Here is a 22,070-nt window from a genome sequence, read left to right as displayed (position 1 = left end):
AGCACCTGCTTCAGAGGAATCAGACCTCAGCACCCTCACCCAAGGGTGTACAGAGGCCCTCTCTCTGAGCAATTTGTGGTTTCTTCTAGAGCAAGTTACCTTCTAGCCACAGAGAAAGCTCGCATGAAAGAGAAGTGAAGCAAAGCAGAAAGCAAGGCGGGAAGACAGAACTGACCCGCTGGGGGCCCATTGCAATCCTGCTTTGTTGACCCAGTTGAGCCCTCAAACAGAGAGAAAAAATGAAAAATTGAGGCTTTTTCTCCATCTGTATAACTTCAAAGCGATGATATGACTATAAATCTTCCTTCAAAACAGCAGGAGGAAAATGATCGTGCAATAGGTAGGTAGGGCCAGCAAGCTTGGGAATTCAGATCCTTCCTCAAGAGGCATGTATGTAGGATTTCAGAGGATTGGGATATAAAGTGACATTAGCTTTATGGACCTAACCTGTCATAAAAGAAAGACCTAGAAATATACCTAATTCATGGGAGAAATCCTCCCCTTATATTTTAAGTTATAAAGAAGGATCTCAAGATGGGGGAGGAGAGACCATTTTAGAGCAAGATGGAATGAAAAAACGCATGCTTCCTTGCAGGTCGAAGAGCTCTCAAAGATACAAATGCGGATTTTCAAAGTGATCAGCTTCCTGTGACTTGTGGTAAAGCGAAGGGGACTTTATACAAGGAGAAAATGAAAAAAGGTGGGCTTCACAATATTCTACAATTTTCAGTTAGAAAACTCCCATGTAAATAATATATTGTACAGATTGTAGACCCTTGTTGGGGGGAGGAACATGTTTCTAAGACATTCTAAAGACCATCCCCAGGTCTCATGGTTCACCAGGAAGACTGAAAGGACTCAGCATATTGTTGAACTCGTGGCTGTTATTTATTCTATTGAAAAGGCAAAAAAAAAAAACAAATCAGCAAGGGGAAAAAGCACATCGTAGAGGTGTCAGTTTCCAAAGTCTTCTCCCAGAGGGGTCCCCATGACGCACTTAATTCTCCAGCAACGATATGCAATGTTGTCTGCCAGGGAAGCTGCCCTGAGCCTAAGAGTCCAAAATGGCAACCCACTCCAGTATTCTTGCCTGGAAAATCCCATGGATGGAGGAGCCTGATAGGCTACAGTTCATGGGGTCTCAAAGAGTCGGACATGATTGAGCAACTTCACTTACTTACTTAGTTACATAAGTACCCTCTGCCTAGCACATGCCAAAATTCCAAACTCTTGGAAGGAAAGCAGGCATTCCACACACACTATATCATTTATATCAGGCACAGTGAGTCACTCTTAAGTTCTGGGAATAGTGAGACCCCCTTCCCAAGTCCATGTTCCCAGATGCCAGCCACGGGCCATCTGGCAAACAGACCTTCTGAAGAAAGCAGGCTCAATTCTTCTCTGTTGGTTCTTTTCTACACAACATCCCAGAGAGGCTGGAGGAAAGATGGCATTTCCACACTTTTTAAATTAATGAACGTTAGCTGACCAGGCCATCTCCTCTCCTGCCATGGAAAGTGCCCACAGGTTCCCATCTACACCCAATACAAGGGCAAGTGCTTCAATAACAGGATGGAAGATGTACACATTTGAGAAACCCAACAGCATCCTTCACAGTCGATTCCCTGTAATGTCTGTCTGGCCTTTTGCTCACTGAAAAAGAGCACAGCCTTTAGGTTCAGAAGACCTGGATTCGAGTTTCAGCTGTACCAAGGGTGTCTATTTTGTATGGGCCAATGTAGTATCTCTCATACTGAACTTAGTCTTCACCCAAATGGGAATAATAATAAAACTTGCCTCACCATATCATGAGAAAAAAATGACATAATAGATGTAAAAGCTTACAAATTATAATTGTTATAATACAAATGCTCATCTTGCTCATCTATCATAACTGATTCCCTCCTCCCAAAATACAGTTCATTCGGTACCAACAAGTATTGGGTTGGGCAAAAAGTTTGTTCAATTTTTCCATATCTTACAGAAAACTCCATATGAACTTTTTGGCCAACCCAATATAAATGGGTTTTTTGCTTTTGTGTGTATGGTAGTGGCTCAGTCATGTCCAACTCTTTGCCACCCCATGGACTGTAGCCTGCCAGGTTCCTCTGTCTGTAGGAGTCATCAGGCAAGAATATTGGAGTGGGTAACCATTCCCTTCTCCACAGAATTTTCCTGATCCCAGGATCAAACCCGGGTCTCCCTCATTGCAGGCATATTCTTTACCATCTGAGCCACCAGGGAAGTCCATATATAAATGTTTGCCTAATGACTATATCAGTTCAGTTCAGTCGCTCAGTTGCCCCCGACTCTGCAACCCCATGGACTGCGGCATGCCAGGCCTCCCTGTCCATCACCAACTCCCGGAGTTTACTCAAACTCACGTCCACTGAGTCAGTGATGCCATCCAACCATCTCATCCTTTGTTGTCCCCTTCTCCTCCTGCCTTCAATCTTTCCCAGCAGCAGGGTCTTTTCAAATGAGTCAGTTCTTTGCATCAGGTAGCCATAGCACATATATAATTTATCTTTTCCCACTTTATAGCATTTCCTAATTTCTTTTAACATAAAATAGCTTGAATTCAAAATATGAGAAATAGTTGCTTGCCATTAGCTGAAATGATCAACTTTTGTACAAGACAAGGCAGATGTAGCTGTGGTGACCCCGTGTGACCTCACTTGCCCCCTCAGAAACTCAACCTGGTTCTATCTCAGGTCTCAGAGAAGGGAAGAGAAAGAATCTTCCCTACTCATCTTTTGATTCATTCTTTTTTTTTCTTTTGAACATAAGGAAATATTTTTTTAAGTAGATGTGGGTAGTAACTGGGGGCTTCCCAGGTGGCAGTGGTGGTAAAGAACCCGCCTGCCAATGCAGGAGACATAAGAGATGAGGGTTCAGTCCCTGAGTCGGAAAGACCCCCTGGAGGAGGGCATGGCAACCCACTCCAGTATTCTTGCCTGGAGAATCCCATGGACAGAGGAGCCTGGCGGGCTACCGTCCATGGGGTGACAAAGAGTTGGACACGACTGAAGTGAGTTAGAACGCACTCTGGGTAGTAATTACTGCACTTCTCATTGCATGAAGGCCAAAGTATGCACACTGGACAGGAAGTTGGCTCCTACCGTTGCCTTTCAGACTGCTCTGGGTCCCCAGGAGGGGACTCTGCTCTCCTGTTGACGGTTCTGAAGCCAAAACAGGTGGCCCAGATTCATGCGGTGGGAGGTCAAGTCTTGGGATTTTCACAGTCTGGTGCATGCCCTGGCAAGAAAGGGAGCTCACCTTGTCTTGGTCTCACAGGCTCCTCAGAAAAGTGTATAAAGGATGAGAATGGAATGTGGATCACCCTCAAGGAGTTTGAAAAACAAGGAGGCCGTGAAGCCTCCAAGAACTGGAAGAGGAGTGTGCGCTGTCATGGATGGACCCTGGAAGACTTGATTCAGGTATTCTAGCGTCAAAACACTGCAATCAAGGGTTTTGTGCCATGGGTTACCGGCTTCAAGCTTTAGCAGGACACTTCCAGAAAATCACCATGCCTAGGTCACAATGCATATATTATCCTAATAGTTCATGTGGGTGCTATCTTCACTGGCTTTCATTACAACTCAATCCTCTAAGTGTGTAAACTCTTACACTTAAATTTTTAAAATTTTATTCAATTTTTAAAAGTTACTTTCCACTTCCATTTATTACAAAATATTAGCTATATTCCCCCTATCGTGCTTGAGTCTGTCTTATACCCACTATTCGTATCTCCCACTTCCCTACTTCTATGTTGTTCCTCTCCCCACTTCACTGTTAACCACTGGTTTGTTCTCTATACCTGTGAGTCTGCATTTTTTATGTTATATTCACTAGTTTGTTATATATATATTTTTAGATTCCACATATAAGTGATACCATGCTTACATTTGTCTTTCTCTGACATTCGCTTACTTAGCATAATGCCCTTCAAGTCCATCTATGTTGCTGCAAATGGCAAAATTTTGTTCTTTTCTATGGCTGAGTAGTATTCAAACTCTTACAATTTTGGAGGTAGAACAGTAAAAATTGTGACCTTGGCGCTGCCACTAATAATTGCCATTGTGTAATTTGGTCACAGGAAAGTAAATTAAATTTAATAAATTTAATTTGGTGGGGGAAGATCTTAGACTTTGTCAGGGGAATGTTTAAAACAATAATAATAGAACTATGTATCTGAAAATAATGCATCAGAGTGAGTGTTTTCTGGATAGACTTATGAAGTTCATTATTGAAAAAGAATATCTTAAAATGTATTTTAAAATATCTCTTTGATCCTCTTATCAGCCCCTGATGTGAACAAAACAGGCCAGATCTCTGTCACAGATGAACCTGTGCCTCCTGGCTCTGTATCACATGCCCCAGATGGTCCTTCCTTGTGCCACTCTAATGATGAGAAGATAGTTATTGAATACATCTAAAGTAAAGTGTGGCCCCAACCCCTAATCACGAAGACAACTACTCATTTCTAAGCACAGGACAGCACAGCTCGTGGGTAGCATAATGAGATTCGCTGGCAGGAAAAGACACAGCTCAGGGGAGGGAAGGTCGTTTCTGTCTTTGAAGTTAAGTCCAGTTTCATGGGACAGTTTGCACTGAGCTAGGTCTTAACAGAAGACTACTTCCAACAAGCAAAATGGTAGGACTGAGAAATTCTGCATAGCAAGGATGGTATGATTTGTCAAGAAGTTGTAGATGATAAGGCTTCCTACATGAACAGGGCTGATTGTGGAGGCCTTGAGGCCCAAGAAAAAAGACTGAGCCCTTCATTTAATCATGGGGCAATCATGGGAGGTTTGGGTTCTGGACTGACTGACTAAGTTGAAAGAGTGTTGTAGAGGTAAGAATCTGATCAGGGAATGCAAGATGGATTACAGGGTGGGGAAGGTTAACCCATGGAGACGTCAAACGACCTCCATCACTTTTCCACCTGATCAACCCCACTCACCCTGCAAAGCCCAGCACAAACAGCACACTCTATTGAAGTCCTTGCAAATTCCCTGAGCTCACTTCCTATTGCAGCTGTAACAATTTCCCACAAATTTAGTGCCTTAAGACAACATAAATCTATTATCACATAGTTCTGCCGACTAGAAGCATGAAATCAGTTTCACAGGACTCAAGTCAAGGTTCAGCAGGGCTGGTTCCTCCTGGAGCCTTCCAGGGAGAATCTGTCCCTCGATTTTTTCAGCTTTTTTTGGAAGCAGCTTCCATTCCTTGGCTTGTGGCCCCTTCCTCACATCACTCCAGCTCTTGTTCTGTCATCACATCTCCTACTACTGACTCTCGTCCTCCTGTCCCCTCTAATAGGGACCAAAGTCCCTTTTACTGTATAAATTAGCACATTCATGGGTCTGGGGATTGGGATGTGAACATCTTGGTGGGGATGGGGGAGTGTGGGGAACAACAGACATTATTTAGCCTGCTATACTTACCCATCTCTGGATCCTGAAATATTCTGAGAGCACAGTTTAAACTTTATCATTCTTACCGATTCTGTGCCAGCTTTTCCCACTTGTCTCCCCAAAGAAAGTGTGTGTCCAAGGCCACTGATAAGGCCTGCCACCTGTCAATCACTCACTAGGTATGTACCAACAGAATAGCTATAGTACTCGAGGTATAAATACACAAGCTAGAGGGATACTGGGGGATGGAAAGGAAGTGGCAGGTGTAGAAGTGGTTGTAAAGGAAATTCTGGCAAGACTTTATAAGGAGAGCAAGCGTGAGGATACAGTTTTTAAAGCTGACTTTAAATCTGAGGCTGGGTAACAGAGAGCAGTGCATTACAGACTTGGAGAGGGAGTTTATTTCCCATGAAGATCCCTCGAACTTGTGTTGACAGTGGGACATGAATGAAAGGCAGTTGGAATTATTGAGCTCACAAAGTAGAAACAAGGACCCATCACAGCATGAATTTCATTTTTCTTTCAGAAAGGACATCTACCAAACCCATCAAGAAAAAGGAAAAAGGTAGCTATTATCTTCTGTCTCACCTACCATATTGTTGATTTTCCATCTCTCTGGCTTTATTGCATAGTTTCTAAATTAACCAATTATGATGAAGCTTGACTTTATAGTATGGTGTTTTTGCTACTTCCAAACATTTATGTGTGTGAAGCTGGGACTTCTTTGAGTCTTAAAATATTTGAGATAGAGGGTGGAGATAATCCTTAAAAATAGATAACGAGGCAGAACTGACCTTGTACATTTGTTTTAGAAAAATAGATGAGTAAGTCCCTATATGTGAACGTTAAAGTTGCAAGCTTTCGAAGACGCAAACATGCATTCGCATGTTCAATCACATAAGTTCGTTCACATGTCTGGCGTGTGGTCATGTATGTGAATCCTCCACAGCTAATGGTGCTTGTGTGTACTTTACTGTACAGTGCAGTATAGAGGATAGGAGTACAGTATCTTTATTTCAAGTCCAGGATGTCTGGAAGCAATTGTAAAAGCAGCAGTGATGTAGCTGGTATGGCTAAGAAACTCCAGGAATTGGAGGCCCAGAGGAAGGAGGAAGAGAGACAAAAGGAAGTAACTGCAGAACTGAAGAGATGCACGAGGCGGGAAATAGTAACGGGATTTTCTTTATCTGAAGAGGCAGCCTTAGTTTCTGAGGCACAGGACTCGGGCGTAGAACGGTATAAGAAGGTTGTAGCAGCCGTTCAGAATGCAGTCCGATGCTACCGTGTCATCCATGATGAGAAAAAAACAGCCACTACCCAGACATCACTGCATCATTTTTTAAAGAGAGTAGACAGAATTGAATCCAGCAAAGAACCAGAACCTGTGTCATCAACGTCAGGCGTGAGTGAAATTGCAGCTTGCCCTCCGTCTCCTGTTGCTGATGATCCTTCAGCTCTACCGTCTTCCACCTCCAGTCCCTCCTCCAGTCAGTAACCCTTCTTGCCTGTTCAGTCTCTGCCAGCCTCTATGTGCCGGCTGTTGTACTGTACCCCTGCACTTTTCAAGGTACTCTTCTGTACATTAAAAATGTTTTCTTTACTTTTTGTGTTTGTATGCCTTTTCTGTATTATTTGCGTGAAAAGTGTTACAAGTTTATTACAGCACAGTACCATAGAGTTGATTGTGTTAGCTGGGTACCTAGGCTAACTTTGTTGGACTACCCAACAAATTGGACTTTCAACATGCTCTCGGAGTGGAGCTCATTAGTAGGTAGGTGAGTTTCTGTACTGTCTTTCTTTAAAAAGTTTTTATTGGAGTACAGTTGACTTAAATGTTGTATTAGTTTCAGGTGTAGAGCAAAGTGGGTTGTTATATATATACATATATCCACTCTTTTTTTAGATTCTTTTCCCACATAGGCCACTGCAGGGGGCATACTGTCTTAAAATTAGACATAAAAGATGGAGCTAGAGGTGGAAAAGCATGATTTTGGAAGGCACAAAAAAAAGTGTTTTTAATGATGGTTGCTTTTGCAACTGATTGTGTTTTCACTGGTTTTTCTGGGTTCTGGCTTTAATGAAATAAGGATTGAGCAAAATGGAAACATCTCATGGTCACTCTAGCTGACCTAGTATAGACCTAATGTAGAAATCCCCTTCGGAATGAATATATAGTCATATGTCACCTGGCAAAGCAAAAACAAAACCAAACCTCTCCTTCACATGCACACAGCCACTCACACTGAGTCTTTCCTCAAGGGGTCTGTCTTCAAGGTAAATTTTACTTCCTTCATGGAGATGACACATTAAAGAATACACTGATTGGGAAGCAGGAGTGCCCTGTAGAAGAGGCTGCTACTGTGGAGAGGCCCTTCAATGTCATCAGAGGGGCTGTGCAGACCTTAATGCCACCAATGAAGGCAAATTCTCTCCTCCAAAGTAGCATGTGACATTCATGGACTAGCGCTGTCTGTGTTGTGTGGATTCTGGGGAAGGCGTCAGATAGTTGATGTCTTCCTCTCCAAGACAGTGTGTGAGAGAGAAGCTATGAGGTGAAAAAAAGGAAATAGAAAAGCTTCCATTTTCCTAACTTCCAGCAGAGGTAACCTTGGCCATCTCTGCCAAACCAGGAAGTCATGATCTTCACAAAGCTGGTTTCTGGGGATACCTGCTCCACTGACTACATGCTAAAGATTCAGTAACTAGGATTTGCATCCACTGTGTTTTCTGGAGAAAGAGATGCTATTTGCACTGTTCTTTAAGACCAAATGCTTCCACCGATCAACATGTGTTCCAATTCACCTCAGCTCATTGGGCTCAAGGATAATATTTTGACTGTTATGATTTGGAAATATCAGGCCATTTTGCTTTGGCTCATAATACTATATTATAAGTAGAGGCTCTGCATTCTTGTAGCAACAGGCCTCACAGAAGCACTGAGAATGAGATGAAGTATTTAAAAATTCAGATCAGCAGGCCTGGTAATGGGTTGGATGTCTGGAATGGGGTAAGGGAAGGAATCCATGTTCACTTCCAGTCCCCTGGGTAAATGGTGGGGCTCTTAATGAGAGGAGAGGGCACCAGAAGAGGAGCACATTCAAGACAGAAAGATAAGGACTGTGGTCTGGGGCACAATGGGTTTCAGACATGATGAAAGACATATAATTTTATGATTAAAAAAAAAAAGTAGTGTTTGGATGCTCAGGTACTCAAAAGAAGACCAGGAGACCAGATACACAGGGTTTTGTTTGGTTTTGTTTTTTTTTTGAAGTTTGCATATGGCCATTTATTTATTTTTTTGTTTGTTCGTTTTCTTCTTAGGATTTTTTTTTTCATTTATTTTTATTAGTTGGAGGCTAATTACTTTACAATATTGTAGTGGTTTTTGCCATACATTGACATGAATCAGCCATGGATTTACATGTGTTCCCCATCCCTATCCCCCCTCCCGCCTCCCTCTCCATCCCATCCCTCTGGGTCATCCCAGTGGACCAGCCCTGAGCACTTGTCTCATGCATCCAACCTGGGCTGGTGATCTGTTTCACGCTTGATAATATATATATTTCAATGCTATTCTCTCAGATCATCCCACCCTTGCCTTCTCCCACAGAGTCCAAAAGTCTGTTCTGTACATCTGTGTCTCTTTTTCTGTTTTGCATATACGGTTATCATTACCATCTTTCTAAATTCCATATATATGTGTTAGTATACTGTATTGGTGTTTATCTTTCTGGCTAACTTCACTCTGTATAATGGGCTCCAGTTTCATCCATCTCATTAGAACTGATTCAAATGTATTCTTTTTAATGGCTGAGTAATATTCCATTGCATATATGTACCATAGCTTTCTTATCCATTTGTCTGCTGATGGGCATATAGGTTGCATCCATGTCCTGGCTATTATATAAACAGTGCTGCGATGAACATTGGGGTACACATGAGAGACACAGGTCTTAAAGCCTAGGGATGAATGTGGTAGGTCATGGGAGTATTGTGGTCATCTAGGAGAGGAAAATGGGCAGGGGACAACAGGATAGAGCCCTACAGAATTCCAACATTCCAGGTTTGGAAGCTGAAAAGAAGAAACATGTTAGACAAATCAAAGAGAATGGAGTGTCATGGAACAAAGCATAAAGAGTGTTTCTAGAAGGAAGAGGTGAATGGCCCTCCCCACCACCTCCCCACCTCCTCAACACCCACCAGAGTCCCAGCTACCCATCACAGGTGGGCCAGTCCCCAAATCTGCGATTGTTTTGTACCTAGACTGTCATGCAAGTCCTGTCATGTGAATTTCTTCTTCCAGCCCATGGTGTAGAAAGGGTAGCTTCATCTAGATGAGGAGCTGCTATCTATTAGATGAACTGTTTCCCACCACATGGTTATCTTTCCACTCAGGTGAGCCAGGAGAGGGAACAGGTGCCCATTTTCTGGGCATTTCTGCAGAACAGACACATGACCCTTATACATAGAAATCGTAGTATATAGAGATTCACATGTTATTGCCACATAGATTATCACCAAAAATAAAAAGGAAGAAATTTAATTCTCCTTGCCCACCAATGGGGTCTTTCCTTGACCATTCTTATTTTGGTCTATAAATTCTATAGGCTTTTTTTTCTTAAGAATTTTTTTGTGTGGACCATTTTTAAAGTCTTTATTGAGTTTGTTACAATATTGCTTCTGTTTTGTGTTTTGGTTTTTTGACCGTGAGGCATATGGGATATTAGTTCCTCAACCAGGGATTGAACCTGCACCCCCTGCATTGAAAGGGGAAGTCTTAACCACTAAGGTGCCAGGGAAGTCCCCATAAATTCTGCAGTTTTAACATGTGCTGCTTGTTACTCCACAAAACTTAGATGCAAACACTGTCAATTTTTTTCTTTTTTTTAAATAAATTTATTTTTAATTGAAGGATAATGCTTTATCATATTGTGTTAGTTTCTGCCATACATCAGTATGAATCAGCCATAGGTATTCACATGTCCCCTCCCTCTTGACTCTCCCTCTCACCTCCCACTCCATCCCATCCCTCTAGTATGTCACTGAATGAAATAAAATCTGGCTAAGAGCCCCCAGATCACTTGACCTGCCTCTTGAGAAACCTGTATGCAGGTCAGGAAGCAACAGTTAGAACTGGACTTGGAACAACAGACTAGTTCCAAATAGGAAAAGGAGTATGTCAAGGCTGTATATTGTCACCCTGCTTATTTAACTTCTATGCAGAGTACATCATGTGAAATACCAGGCTGGATGAAGCACAAGCTGGAATCAAGATTGCCGGGAGAAATATCAATAACCTCAGATATGCAAATGACACCACCCTTATGGCAGAAAGTAAAGAGAAACTAAAGAGCCTCTGATAGTGAAAGGGGAGAGTGAAAAATTTGGCTTAAAGCTCAACATTCAGAAAACTAAGATCACGGCATCTGGTTCCATCACTTCATGACTAATAGATGGGGAAACAGTGGAAACTGGCTGACTTTATTTTTCTGGGCTCCAAAATCACTGCAGATGGTGATTACAGCCATGAAATCAAAAGATGTTACTCCTTGGAAGGAAAGTTATGACCAACCTAGACAGCATATTAAAAAGCAGAGACATTACTTTGTCAACAAAGGTCCATCTAGTCAAGGCTATGGTTTTTCCAGTGGTCATGTATGGATGTGAGAGTTGGACTATAAAAAAAGCTGAGTGTCAAAGAATTGATGCTTTTGAACTGTGGTGTTGGAGAAGACTCTTGAGAGTCCCTTCGACTGCAAGGAAGTTCAACCAGTCCACCCTAAAGGAGATCAGTCCTGGGTGTTCACTGGAAGGACTGATGTTGAAGCTGAAACTCCAATACTTTGGACACCTGATGTGAAGAGCTGACTCATTGGAAAAGACCCTGATGATGGGAAAGATTGAAGGTGGGAGGGGAAGGGGACAACAGAGGATGAGATGGTTGGATGGCATCACTGACTCAATGGACATGATTTGGGAGGACTTCAGGAGTTGGTGATGGACAGGGAGGCCTGGCATGCTGTAGTCCATTGGGTTGCAAAGAGTCGGACATGACTGAGCAACTGAACTGAACTGAAAGGCCCCACATATTGAGACTGGTGAAAAATCCTGCACCAACTGACTTTGTGGGCCCTTTCATCTTCCTTACACAGGACAAAGCACCAGGTCTTCCATGGGCTCAGAAGATTAGGGTAAGACCTTGGCCTTCAACTCCAGTGGTTGCCGTTACCACAGTTCCCAGCCATTGAGAGGTGGCACCTCCACACCTAGATGCCAAGTTAAGTCATGGGATAGCTTTCCCTAGGCTTCAGATCCAGAGAGGTCTGTCTGCCCTGGCATTCACCTGATTATCTGTGCCCATCGTCTTTCCAACCAGAGGCACTGTTGCAGGCTCAGGGGCTCTCCAGCACAAAATCCATAGCCCAGGAATGTCTCCTCAAGTCCTTCAATTCACAGAGAACTTACAACAAGGAAAATGGGATGCAGTGATCTCTCAGATGTTTATTCTATCATGTAAAGTCTCAGTAGGGACTTTCCTGGTGGTCCAATGGTTATGACACTGCTACCAGCGTAGGCGGTGCAGGTTCAGTCCCTGGTCAGAGAAGATTCCCACATGTCATGCAACATGGCCAAAGGACCATAAAAAAAAAATTCTCAGTAAATCACTCTTCAATGAGTCAATGTAAATGATGCAGTATAGACAACTAGATGAGACACTGTATTCCTGAGACAGACTTTGCCTTCAGAATAATAAATTTCTCAGATTATCTTTAATTTATCCTTTTCTGTGGTTGTTGAAAGTCTTCATGTGTCAGAATCTCTGTCTCTATAAAGAAAACTTTGAAAGTTTAACACATAGCCACTTCCTCCTGAACTTCACTGCAGACCAGAAAGTCTTCTCCTGAACTCTAGTAAACCATTTTGAGAATAGTTTACAAGTATCGCCTAGGTACAAGTAAAGGCTGTGTGTCTACAGTGCCAACCACAGGGCTGACTTTCCAGAGTCTTGCTGATCCCAATGATGTCTACATCTTCTCCCCTTCTAGCCAGAAGACTCAAAAAAATGCGAGGTGTGTGGTGAAAAGAACAAGCTGTTATCCTGTGATAAGTGTCCAAGGTTCTTTCATGAGAACTGCCACATTCCACCCAAAGTTGCTATCAAGTGAGTGAGACCTGGCTCCCTCCTGCCCTTCCTTCTTATGTTTCTCCCATCATGCACACTCAGACTGCAAAGTTGTCTCTTGTTGTATGTCTTGATTCAGAAGCAGAGTTCTTACGTATCAGGATTCAGAAAAAAGATACATAGCTGTTTAACAGTGCTAGTAGCAGTAGATTAATGAGAAGAAAACTTTTCAAGTGGTGATTAGGTATAATAGAGAAAGGAATAACCCTCACTTCCCTCACTTGATTCCCGGACCCATGCATTTTGATGGGGTGATGTTTGCTGGTTTAAAACATATACCACCTGCTATGGAAACATCAATCTGAGGCTGAATTTTGAGATAAAGAACTGATGATCTGAGCCACAGTCAGCTCCAGCTCTTGCTTTTGCTGAAGATATAATAGAAGCTTCTGCATCTTTGGCTGCAAAGAACATAATCTGATTTCAGTATTGACCATCTGGTGATGTCCGTGTGCATTCATCTCCTGGGTTGTTGGAAAAGGGTGTTTGCTTTGACCAGCATGTTCTCTTGACAAGACTGTTAGGCTTTGCTGTGCTTCATTTTGTACTCCAAGACCAAACTTGCCTGTTATTCTAGGTATCTCTTGACTTCCTAATTTTGCATTCCAATCCACTACAATGAAAAGGACACCCCTTTTTGGTGTTCATTCTAGATGCTGTAGGTCTTCATAGAACTAATCAGCTTCAGATTCTTTGGCATCAGTGGTTGGGCATAGACTTGGATTACTATGATATTGAATAGATTGCTTTGGAAAAAACCAAGAACATTCTGTTGTTTTTGAGATTGCACCGAATATTGTATTCTATACCCTTTGATTGACTGTGAGTCCCACTCCATTTCTTCCAAAGGAATTTTGCTCACAGTGGTAGATATAATGGTTATCTGAATAAATTTGGGCTTAAATAGAAGAAAGTAGGGAAAACCACTAGACCATTCAGGTATGACCTAAATCAAACCCCTTACAAATATACGGTGGAGGTAACAAATTGATTCAAGGGATAAGATCCAGTATGCAAAGTGCCTGAAGAACTATGGACAAAGGTTTGTAACACTGTACAGGAGGCAGTGACCAAAATCATCCCAAAGAAAAAGAAATGCAAAAATGCAAAATGGTTGTCTGAGGAGGCCTTACAAACAGCTGGGGAAACAAGAGAAGTGAAAGGCAAAGGAGAACAGGAAAGATATTCCCAACTGAAAGCAGAGTTTCAGAGAATAGCAGTGAGGGCTAAGAAGGTCTTCTTCAATGAATAATGTAAAGAAATAGAGGAAAACAATAGAATCGGAAAGACTAGAGATTTCTTCAAACAGATTGGAGATATTAAGGGAACATTTCATGCAAGGATGGGCACAATAAAGGACAGAAATGGTAAGGACCTAACAGAAGAGGAGAGATTAAAAAGAAGTGGCAGGAATACACAGAAGAACTATACAAAAAAGATATTAATGACCAAATAACCACCATGGTGTGGTCACTCACCTAGAGCCAAACATCCTAGAGTGTGAAGTCAAGTGGGCCTTAGGAAGCATTAATATGAACAAAGCTAGCAGAGGTGAGGGAATTCCAGTTGAGCTATTTCAAATCCTAAAAGATGATATTGTGAAACTGCTGCACTCAACATGGCCACCAATTTGGAAAACTCAGCAGGGGCCACAGGACTGGAAAATGTCAATTTTCATTCCAGTGTCAAAGAATGTTCAAACTACTATACAATTGTGTTCATTTCACATGCTAGCAAGGTAATGCTCAAAATACTTCAAACTAGGCTTCAGCAGTACATGAATCAAGAACTTCCACATGTACAAGCTGGATTTACAAAAGGCAGAGGAAAAAGAAATGAAGTTGCCAACATTCATTGGATCGTGGGAAAAGCAAGAGAGTTCCAGAAAAAAGCATTTGCTTCTGCTTCATTGATGACACGAAAGCCTTTGACTATGTGGATCACACACACACAAAAAATAACTGGAAAATTCTTAAAGAGATGGGAATACCAGACCACCTTATCTGTCTCCTGAGAAACCTGCATGCGGGTCAAGAAGCAACAGTTAGAACTGGACATGGAAAAATTGACTGGTTTAAAATTGGGAAAGGATTCCTACAAGGTTGTATATTGTCACTCTTTTTATTTAACTTGTATGCAGAGTACATATGGAAAATGCTGGACTGGATAAACCATGAACTAGAATCAAGATTGCTAGGAGAAATATCAACAACCTTAGCTATGCAGATGATACCACTCTAATGGCAGAAATCAAAGAGGAACTAAAGAGCCTCTTGATGGGGGGGAAAGAAGAGAGTGGAAAAGGTGACTTAAAACCCAACATTCATAAAACTAAGATCATGGCATCTGGTCCCATCACTTCATGGCAAATGGATGGGGAAAAAGTGGAAACAGTGATAGATTTTATTTTCTTGGGATCCAAAATCACTGCAGATGGTGACTGCAGCCACGAAGTTAAAAGATGCTTGCTCCTTGGAAGAAAAGCTATGAAAAACCTAGACATCATATTAAAAAGCAGAGATATCACTTTGCTGACAAAGGTCCATATAGTCAAAATTATGATTTTGCCTGTAATCATGTACAGATGTGAAAGTTGAACCATAAAGAAAACTGAGCATTAAAGAATTGATTCTTTTGAATCGTGGTGCTGGAGAAGACTCCTGAGAGTCCCTTGGGCTGCAAGGAGATCAAACCAGTCAATCCTAAAGGAGATCAGTCCTGAATATTCATTGCAAGGACTGATGCTGAAGCTGAAGCTCCAATACTTTGGCCACCTGATGCAAACAGCCAATTCATTGGAAAAGACCCTGATGCTGGGAAAGATTGAAGGCAGGGGGAGAAAGGGATGACAAAGGATGAGATGGTTGGATGGTATCATCAACTCAATGGACTTGAGTTTGAGAAAACTCCGGGAGATAGTGATGGACAGAGGAGCCTAGCATGCAACAGTCCAGGGGTCGCAAAGAGTTGGACATGACTGAGCGACTGAACAACAACAACAAAATGGGACTATCACAAAGCTGACAAAACTGGGACTGTTCTGAGCTTTCAGAAGATGATCATCGCAGTTTTATCAAGATCTTGAATCTCAGGGTTCAGGATAAGATCCCTGAATTCTGTGGGTGTGAGTCCACTACTGCATTTCCTTTGTGGTAAAGTGTATCTTTGGTCAGAGGTGATGACGTGTGAGATAACATATAGAAGGAGAAGGCATTTTAGAAGTAGTAGAATTTCTGGGGCCAAGGAGGAGAATCTCTACCAGGATTATGTCCATCCCTATGAAGATAGAGCATTTTTCCTCCAAAATGGGAGGAATTTAACATAGCTCATCTGCTCCCATGAAGCTCCCAGGGATTGTGCCACCTCAGGAATTCAGCAAAGAGAGGCAATGCCAAAGAATGCTCAAACTACTGCACAATTACACTCACCTCGCACACTAGTAAAGTAATGCTCAAGATTCTCCAAGCAAGGCTTCAACAGTACATGAACCGTGAACTTCCAGATGTTCAATTTGGTTTTAGAAAAGGCAGAGGAAGCAGAGATCAAATTGCCAACATCTGCTGGATCATTGAAAAAGCAAGAGACTTCCAGAAAAATGTCTATTTCTGCTTTATTGACTATGCCAAAGCTTTTGACTGTATGGATCACAACAAACTGTGGAAAATTCTTCAAGAGATAGGAATATCAGACCACCTGACCTGCCTTTTGAGAAACTTGTATGCAGTTCAGGAAGCAACAGTTAGAACTAGACATGGAACAACAGACTGGTTCCAAATAGGAAAAGGAGTACGTCAAGGCTGTATATTGTCACCCTGCTTATTTAACTTATATGCAGAGTACATCATGTGAAACACCAGGCTGGATGAAGCACAAGCTGGAGTCAAGATTGCCAGGAGAAATATCAGTAACCTCAGATATACAGATGATACCACCCTTATGGTAGAAAATGAAGAAGAACTAAAGAGCCTCTTGATGAAAGTGAAAGAGAAGAGTGAAAATGTTGGCTTAAAGCTCAACATTCAGAAAACTATGATCATGGCATCCAGTCCTGTCACTTCATGGCAAATAGATGGGGAAACAGTGGCAGACTTTATTTTCTTGGGCTCCAAAATCACTGCAGATGGTGACTGAAGCCATGAAATTAAAAGACGCTTATTCCTTGGAAGGAAAGTTATGACCAACCTAGACAGCATATTAAAAATCAGAGACATTACTTTGCCAACAAAGATCTGTCTAGTCTAGGCTATGGTTTTTCCAGTAGTCATGTATGGATGTGAGAGTTGGACTATGAAGAAAGCTGAGCACCAAAGAATTGATGCTTTTGAACTGTGGGGTTAGAGAAGACTCTTGAGAGTCCCTTGGACTGCAAGGAGATCCAACCAGTCCATCCTAAAGGAAATCAGTCCTGAATATTCATTGGAAGGACTGATGTTGAAGCTGAAACTCCAATATTTTGGCCACCTGATGTGAAGAACTGACCCATTGGAAAAGACCCTGATTATGGGAAAGATTGAAGGTGGGAGAAGGGGACAACAGAGGATGAGATGGTTGGATGGCATCACCGACTCAATGGACATGAGTTTGAGTAAACTCCGAGAGTTTGTGTTGGACAGGGAGGCCTGGCATTCTGCAGTCCATTGGGTTGCAAAGAGTCGGACACAATAAGCGATTGAACTGAACTGAACTGACAGGATTTCAGCATAAACATCTGCAACTGGGCATTCTGCAGAGGTAGAAGGATTCATTTTTCTGTGGAGCTCCTGTATAGTGCAGGCCACCCTTGCACCATGGGCACTGTAACGGGTCCCCTTGAGCAACCTCTGAGGTGGCCCAGGAGAGATGCTAAATGACATCTCTAGGTTGGATCACTGTCTCTTCTTTTCAGATTATCAAGAGTGCCCCAGGACAGAGAACATGGTAGAGGAGAGTAGAGAACAAATCTAGGGGCACATGAAAAACATCTGGCCCTCTCTTGGTAGATTTCCTTTTCAAGAAGTTTCTGCAGTGCAGATTCTAGACACAGAGATAGCAATGACTGGAAGAAAAAATAATGCCTATCGCTTATGCTCTGTGCTTATTCAGCAAAGCTGACAAGAAGGGCTGATTTCATGATTTTTTTTAATTTCATGATTCTTATTGTGAGTTGATGGATCATCAAGGTCCAAGATTCCAATGCTTAACATACCAATTTCTAGTTCTTATTTCTAAAAGGCAGAGTTCATGACCAAACTCACAGTAGCTCAGACAGGAACCCTAAGTTTTGAAGAGAATGAGAGTCCTGACCCACTGCGGTACTTCACTGAGACTGTCAGTCTTCTACCATTATTGATGGGAGAGCTGTTTTTGGCAGTTGAGCCCAAATGGGGCTCCAGTGCAAGAGGGGTGTCAGAGAGAAATTGGGTACAGGTGGAAACTTCCAGTTACTCCCTAACAGAGGACTTTAGCAGCTATGGAGACAATGGTTGAGTCACAGAGAACCCAGCTTTGCTGACCTTATATTTGACCTCTCAGGAACCCATGGAGTTGCACCTTCTGCCAGATAGAGGATCTTAAGAAATGTTGCTCAGAAAGCCAGCCAATTTATCAAGAATCTGAGATCCTACAGAAGCAGATGGTGCCTAGAGAGCAGTTGGTGAGTTGAAATGTAAACCTAAGCCCCCTCCTTGCTGTTTACACAAGAGAAGGAGCACCATCTTGCAGGGAGCAGGAGGAAGAGTGCCCAAGGCAAACTGCTGTGCCTTGATGTGATGTGTTCTGATCACATTACCTGACACCGAAATCCATAAGCCACAGAAAATTCCCGTTCTGTGTTTGTTTGGGGAGGTCTGCAGGTTTGGGGGGTTGTGCATTGATCTAAGCATATGTAAAATCTCATTCTTTCCAAGCTGCTTGTCACTTAAAAATCTTGTCTATCTTTGGCAGAAATGTGAATTTCTCCTCTTGAAGTTCTATTGCTCTCCAAAAAGCTCCTTTTTTGTCTCAAAACCACATTATGTAAGTAACAGCAATAAAAACTGCAAACTGGTATTTGTCAAATTTGTGATATAAATTAACGGGCACCCATTGCCAATCTCTTTGCCTTGTTGATGGATGTCTTAGTTAGCTCAGTCAGCCCTTAGAAGCTTAGGCTGTTACAACAAACTACCATAGACTGGGTGGCTGGAGGTTGAAAAGTCAAGATCACGGTGCCAGCATGATCAGGCCATAGTGAGGACTTTCTTTCAGGTTGCACACAACCACTTCTCATCATGTCCTTATATGGTGGAAAGGGAGAGAGAAGTCCCTGGGATCCCTTGTATAAAGGCACTAATCCTATTTGGAGGGCCCCATCCTCACAATTACTTAATTACCTCCCAGTGGTCCCACCTCCTAAGACCATCACAGTGGGGGTGAGGATTTCAGCATATGAATTTGGGGGAATACAAGCACTCGGTCCTTAACAGTGGGAATCGATAGAAGGGAAACTTGAAACCATGACTACCATTTGTCACGTTTGTCAACAGACTACAGTCACTTCTCGGCACATTGAGAAGCCCATGTGGTTAAACAAAATCAAGGACAAGCTGACGATGACCTTGTACTACACAGTGGGGGAGTTTGTGCGGGACATGCATCTCATTTTCCAGAACCACAAGGTAGTTTACAGGGTAAGTGGTTCTCCCTGCTTCTATTCTTCTTCAGTTAAGTTATTTTGCCTTTCAACTTCCTGTATCAAGTAAATGTTACAATTTCCCTCAAGCTCACACAAGTAAAAATTCTGGCAGTATTCCACAAGCCCTGTGGGCAATGGTAGGGAACATAATAACAGATCAGAAGGGATCGCTGGAAGCATTACCCTTGGACCTCAGAGTTTACTTCTTCTACATAGTTCTTCTTACTTCCACATAGTTCCTTCTTCAGTTTGCCATAAAGAACACTGGCGCTGTGCTCAATCATGTCCAACTCTTTGTGACCCCATGGACTGCAGTCTGCCAGGCTCCTCTGTCCATGAGATTTTCCAGGCAAGAATACTGTAGTGGGTTGCCATTTCCTACTCCAGGGCATCTTCCTGACCCAGGGATTAAACCCGCGACTCCTGTGTCTCCTGCATCAGCTGACGGATTCTTTACCAAGGCACCACCTGGGAAGCCCAAGCAAAAGTGGACTGCAGACCCAGTAGCTTCCACAGGATATGGAAGTACTTTTTTTTTTTTTTTACTGGACCTGGCAGTACTGTGTGTGCCTCAGAAGTCCCTGCCATTGGCCTAGGCTTCTATCCTCACTCATCCCAGACTTGGAGACCATCCTGGAGAGTCTGAATGCTGAGGCATCGTAGGTCCATGTGCAGTTTGCCGCTGTGCACTTGCCCTCTGGCATCCAGGCCCTCAGAAATGTGTGTACAGGGGCCTCCCCCCACACCTGGGCATCTCCCTATTTCCAGCATTTCTGGATGGAAAGCAGAACTCTCATGGCCTTGGTGCTCACACAGAAGTGGGGTCAGGCCTCTCATCAGCAAGAAGCAAATTTTTTTTTGATGTTTTTTCACATGGACCATTTTTAAAGTTTTTATTGAATTTGTTACAATATTGTTTCTGTTTTGTGTTTTGATTTTTTGGCCTCAAGGCATCTAGGATCTTGGTTCCCCAACCAGGGACCAAACCTACACACCCTGCCTTGGAAGGCAAAGTCTTAACCGCTGGACCACCAGGAATGTTCCTAGAAGCACGTTTTAAAGGCAACTTGCACTTCTCTCCTCTAAAGGAAGAGAGCAGACCACTTTTCTCAAATTTAAAAATCTTGGATCTTTTTACATTCGCATTTCCTACTGCTGTATCTAAAAGTTAATACGGATTATCTCAAGGGGTGGGAATGAATAATAAAGGAAGACACCATAAACTTACCTTAGATCTTACTGTATTTTCATATTGTCACGTGGAATATGTGCTATGTTCAAAATCAAATAGCTAGAATTTAATTAATCAACAAATTTCTGGTGAAGAATTAGATTGTAATACAGTGCCATTTTTGCTCCTATGTCTTCCAGATAAAAAGAAACAATCCAGCTATCAGGGAACATAAACTACTCTCAACTGGATCAATTCTCACTTGACATTTGGGGGTCTAAAATAAAGCTCCGGATTAACCGAAACATCAGATGTCTAATATTGTTTCTGTCTTTGCTTTTTCAGAACAAAAAATTCATCAATCTGGGACTTCAACTAGAGGCCAAATTTGAGGACGATTTCAAAGACATTTTTGGCATCCAGGAAATAAGTACAAACAGCACTTAGTTTGAGCCGTTCTTTTATAATGGAGCCCATTTCCAGTTGTCCCTTCAGAGCCTCCAGCAGCTACATAAGACTGTGCCTGTGGCCTCACTGACCATCTGCCCGTTTCTGTGCAAATAACACACTTCTTTTTCAAACTTGTTGTTGTTGACATTCCTGCTCATTTATTTTTCTAAATAAAATTTAAAATTTTCAGATTCTCTTACTGGGTAATAAGGGGTGATATTCACAAAAGAAAATGTCAGGTCTTTCTATAAAGGATCATATTTTGTGCTTCCATTTACTTAAATCTTTATTAGGTTCTTAAGTAAACTTTTCTCTTCTTTTCTCCTCCCCACACAGGACTTGTTGCTATTGTTTAGTCATTGTGTCTGACTCTTTTGCAGCCCCATAGACTGTAGCCCACCAGGCTCCTTCTGTCCATGGGATTTCCCAGCAAGAATACTGGAGTAGATTGCCATTTCCTCCTCCAGGGGATCTTCCTGACCCCAGGATTGGATCTGCGTCTCCGGCATTGGCAGGCAGATTCTTTACCTCTGAGCCACCAGGGAAGCCCACATAGGACTTAGTCATTTCTTATTTTCAGTTCAGTTCAGTTCAGTTCAGTTGCTCAGTTGTGTCCGACTCTTTGCGACTCCACGGACTGCAGCACACCAGGCCTCCCTATCCATTGCCAACTCCCAGAGTTTACTCAAACTCATGTCCATTGAGTAGGTGGTGATACCATCCAACCATCTCATACTCTGCCATACCCTTCTTCTCCTGCCTTCAATCTTTCCCATAATCAGGGTCTTTTCCAATGAGTCAGTTCTTCGCATCAGGTGGCCAAAATATTGGAGTTTCAGCTTCAACATCAGTCCTTCCAATGAATATTCAGGACTGATTTCCTTTAGGATGGACTGTTTGGATCTCTTTGCAGTCCAAGGGACTCTAGAGTCTTCTCCAACACCACAGTTCAAAAGCATCAATTCTTCGGTGCTCAGCTTTCTTTATGGTCCAACTCTCACATCCATACATGACCACTGGAAAAACCATAGCCTTGACTAGATGGGGTTTTGTTGGCAAAGTAATGTCTCTACTTTTTAATATGCTGTCTAGGTTGGTCATAACTTTTCATCCAAGGAGCATACATCTTTTAATTTCATGGCCGCAGTCACCATCTACAGTGATTTTGGAACCCCCCCCCCCAAACTAAAA

The 22,070-nt window shown here is 42.4% G+C and overlaps 1 protein-coding gene across 6 annotated transcripts in view; it reads left to right on the top strand.

Moving 5' to 3' along the window:
• LOC122698568 (nuclear body protein SP140-like protein) overlaps nt 1-21,068 on the top strand; it is a 91,588-nt gene extending 70,520 nt beyond the window's left edge. For all 6 annotated transcript variants that reach the window (XM_043909745.1, XM_043909744.1, XM_043909746.1 and 3 more), the window contains 8 exons: nt 596-700; nt 3,298-3,440; nt 5,950-5,988; nt 12,470-12,585; nt 18,118-18,238; nt 18,529-18,600; nt 19,110-19,253; nt 20,775-21,068. In XM_043909745.1, the coding sequence (XP_043765680.1) occupies nt 596-700; nt 3,298-3,440; nt 5,950-5,988; nt 12,470-12,585; nt 18,118-18,238; nt 18,529-18,600; nt 19,110-19,253; nt 20,775-20,876 (842 nt within the window). In that variant the 3' untranslated portion in view covers nt 20,877-21,068. The remainder of the gene's footprint in view (nt 1-595; nt 701-3,297; nt 3,441-5,949; nt 5,989-12,469; nt 12,586-18,117; nt 18,239-18,528; nt 18,601-19,109; nt 19,254-20,774) is intronic.
• Nucleotides 21,069-22,070: the final 1,002 nt, after the last annotated feature.

This window comes from Cervus elaphus, chromosome 8 (genome assembly GCF_910594005.1).
Source record: "Cervus elaphus chromosome 8, mCerEla1.1, whole genome shotgun sequence".
NCBI classification, from domain to species: Eukaryota; Metazoa; Chordata; class Mammalia; order Artiodactyla; family Cervidae; genus Cervus; species Cervus elaphus.
The sequence above is the reverse complement of the archived record's forward strand: the minus strand, read 5'-3'. Positions and strand labels throughout refer to the sequence as shown.